The sequence below is a fragment of the Chaetura pelagica genome, unplaced genomic scaffold (genome assembly GCF_000747805.2).
Source record: "Chaetura pelagica isolate M959 unplaced genomic scaffold, ChaPel_1.0 scaffold963, whole genome shotgun sequence".
NCBI lineage: Eukaryota > Metazoa > Chordata > Aves > Apodiformes > Apodidae > Chaetura > Chaetura pelagica.
This window is the reverse complement of record NW_009952705.1, coordinates 821904-822898: the sequence shown is the minus strand read 5'-3', so window position 1 is coordinate 822898 and position 995 is coordinate 821904. Positions and strand designations below refer to the sequence as shown.

The 995-nt window shown below is 64.7% G+C and overlaps 1 protein-coding gene across 1 annotated transcript in view; it reads right to left on the bottom strand.

Annotated features, from left to right (window-relative positions):
• Positions 1–320: 320 nt before the first annotated feature.
• HAP1 (huntingtin-associated protein 1) overlaps positions 321–995 on the bottom strand; it is a 22533-nt gene continuing 21858 nt past the window's right edge. Inside the window, exon 15 of the mRNA XM_009994205.1 lies at positions 321–699. Within this exon, the coding sequence (XP_009992507.1) occupies positions 321–699 (379 nt within the window). The remainder of the gene's footprint in view (positions 700–995) is intronic.

Here is a 995-nt window from a genome sequence, read left to right as displayed (position 1 = left end):
ATTGCCAGCAGCAGGCTGCTGGGAAGTGTCTGTACTCCCGGAGTGGGGGCCAGGGTCAGCCCAGCTCTGCCCCCCACCCAGCTCCCTGCACATGGGGCCCCCTCAGCTCCATGATGCAGGGCTGGGGGAGCATCACGCTGGGCCCTGTGGGGTCATGTCCTGGCAGCTGGGGCAGAGCACCACAAGCTGGTGGTGGGAAGTTTGCCCACTCCTGGGGCAGCACCAGGAGCAGCAGCTGAGAGCCCAGCCTACCTCCATTTCCCCGTGGACAGGTGATGAAGAGGATGAAGGATACATCTTGTCCTCAGCTCATGGCCTGGTCACGTCAGCTCCCCTGGGGTGTAGGACATCCCCCCTCCAACCACCACCCTGTTCAGCCCCAGGCGCCGCAGCTTCTCCACCAGGTTAAAGCTGAAGGTGCTGCTCGTGGGCCGGGGTCCTTCCTGCCCCCCGGGTGCAGGGGAGGGGCAGGTGCCAGCATCCTGGGGCTCCTGGAGGGGGAGCAGGGGGCCCCACCACGACCCAGTCCCTGGCACTGAGGCAGAGATTCCTCGCACCAGCAAGAGCCTGACAAGTCCCAGGGGGGTGCTCAGGGGTCCAGGGGCAGGTGTCAGCACAGGGGAAGACTTCTCCAGCAAGGGGCTGCCACAGCTCAGGCCCTCAAGGGGCCCACAAGAAGACATGAAGGCATTACACAGACTGGAGGGGAAGAGAGAGCAGAGGAAGAGGTCAGGGGGGAGGAGCCCATCCCAGGGGATGCTGGTGAAGGCAGGGGGTCCTCAGGCAGACCAGGGCCTCTTTCATCCCTCCTACCCCTTCATTCAAAGCAGGGTGTGGGAGACCCCCACGGTTGCAGCAGTGCCCAAGCTGGTGGCACAGTGTGTGGGGGTTGGGGGCCGGGGGGTGGGAAGGGCAGGCTGTGCCCCCCACAGTGCCCAGGCAGGAGGGGATGGGACAGGGTTGCTGTTCCATGAGTGTTTTTCAAACATGCAGGG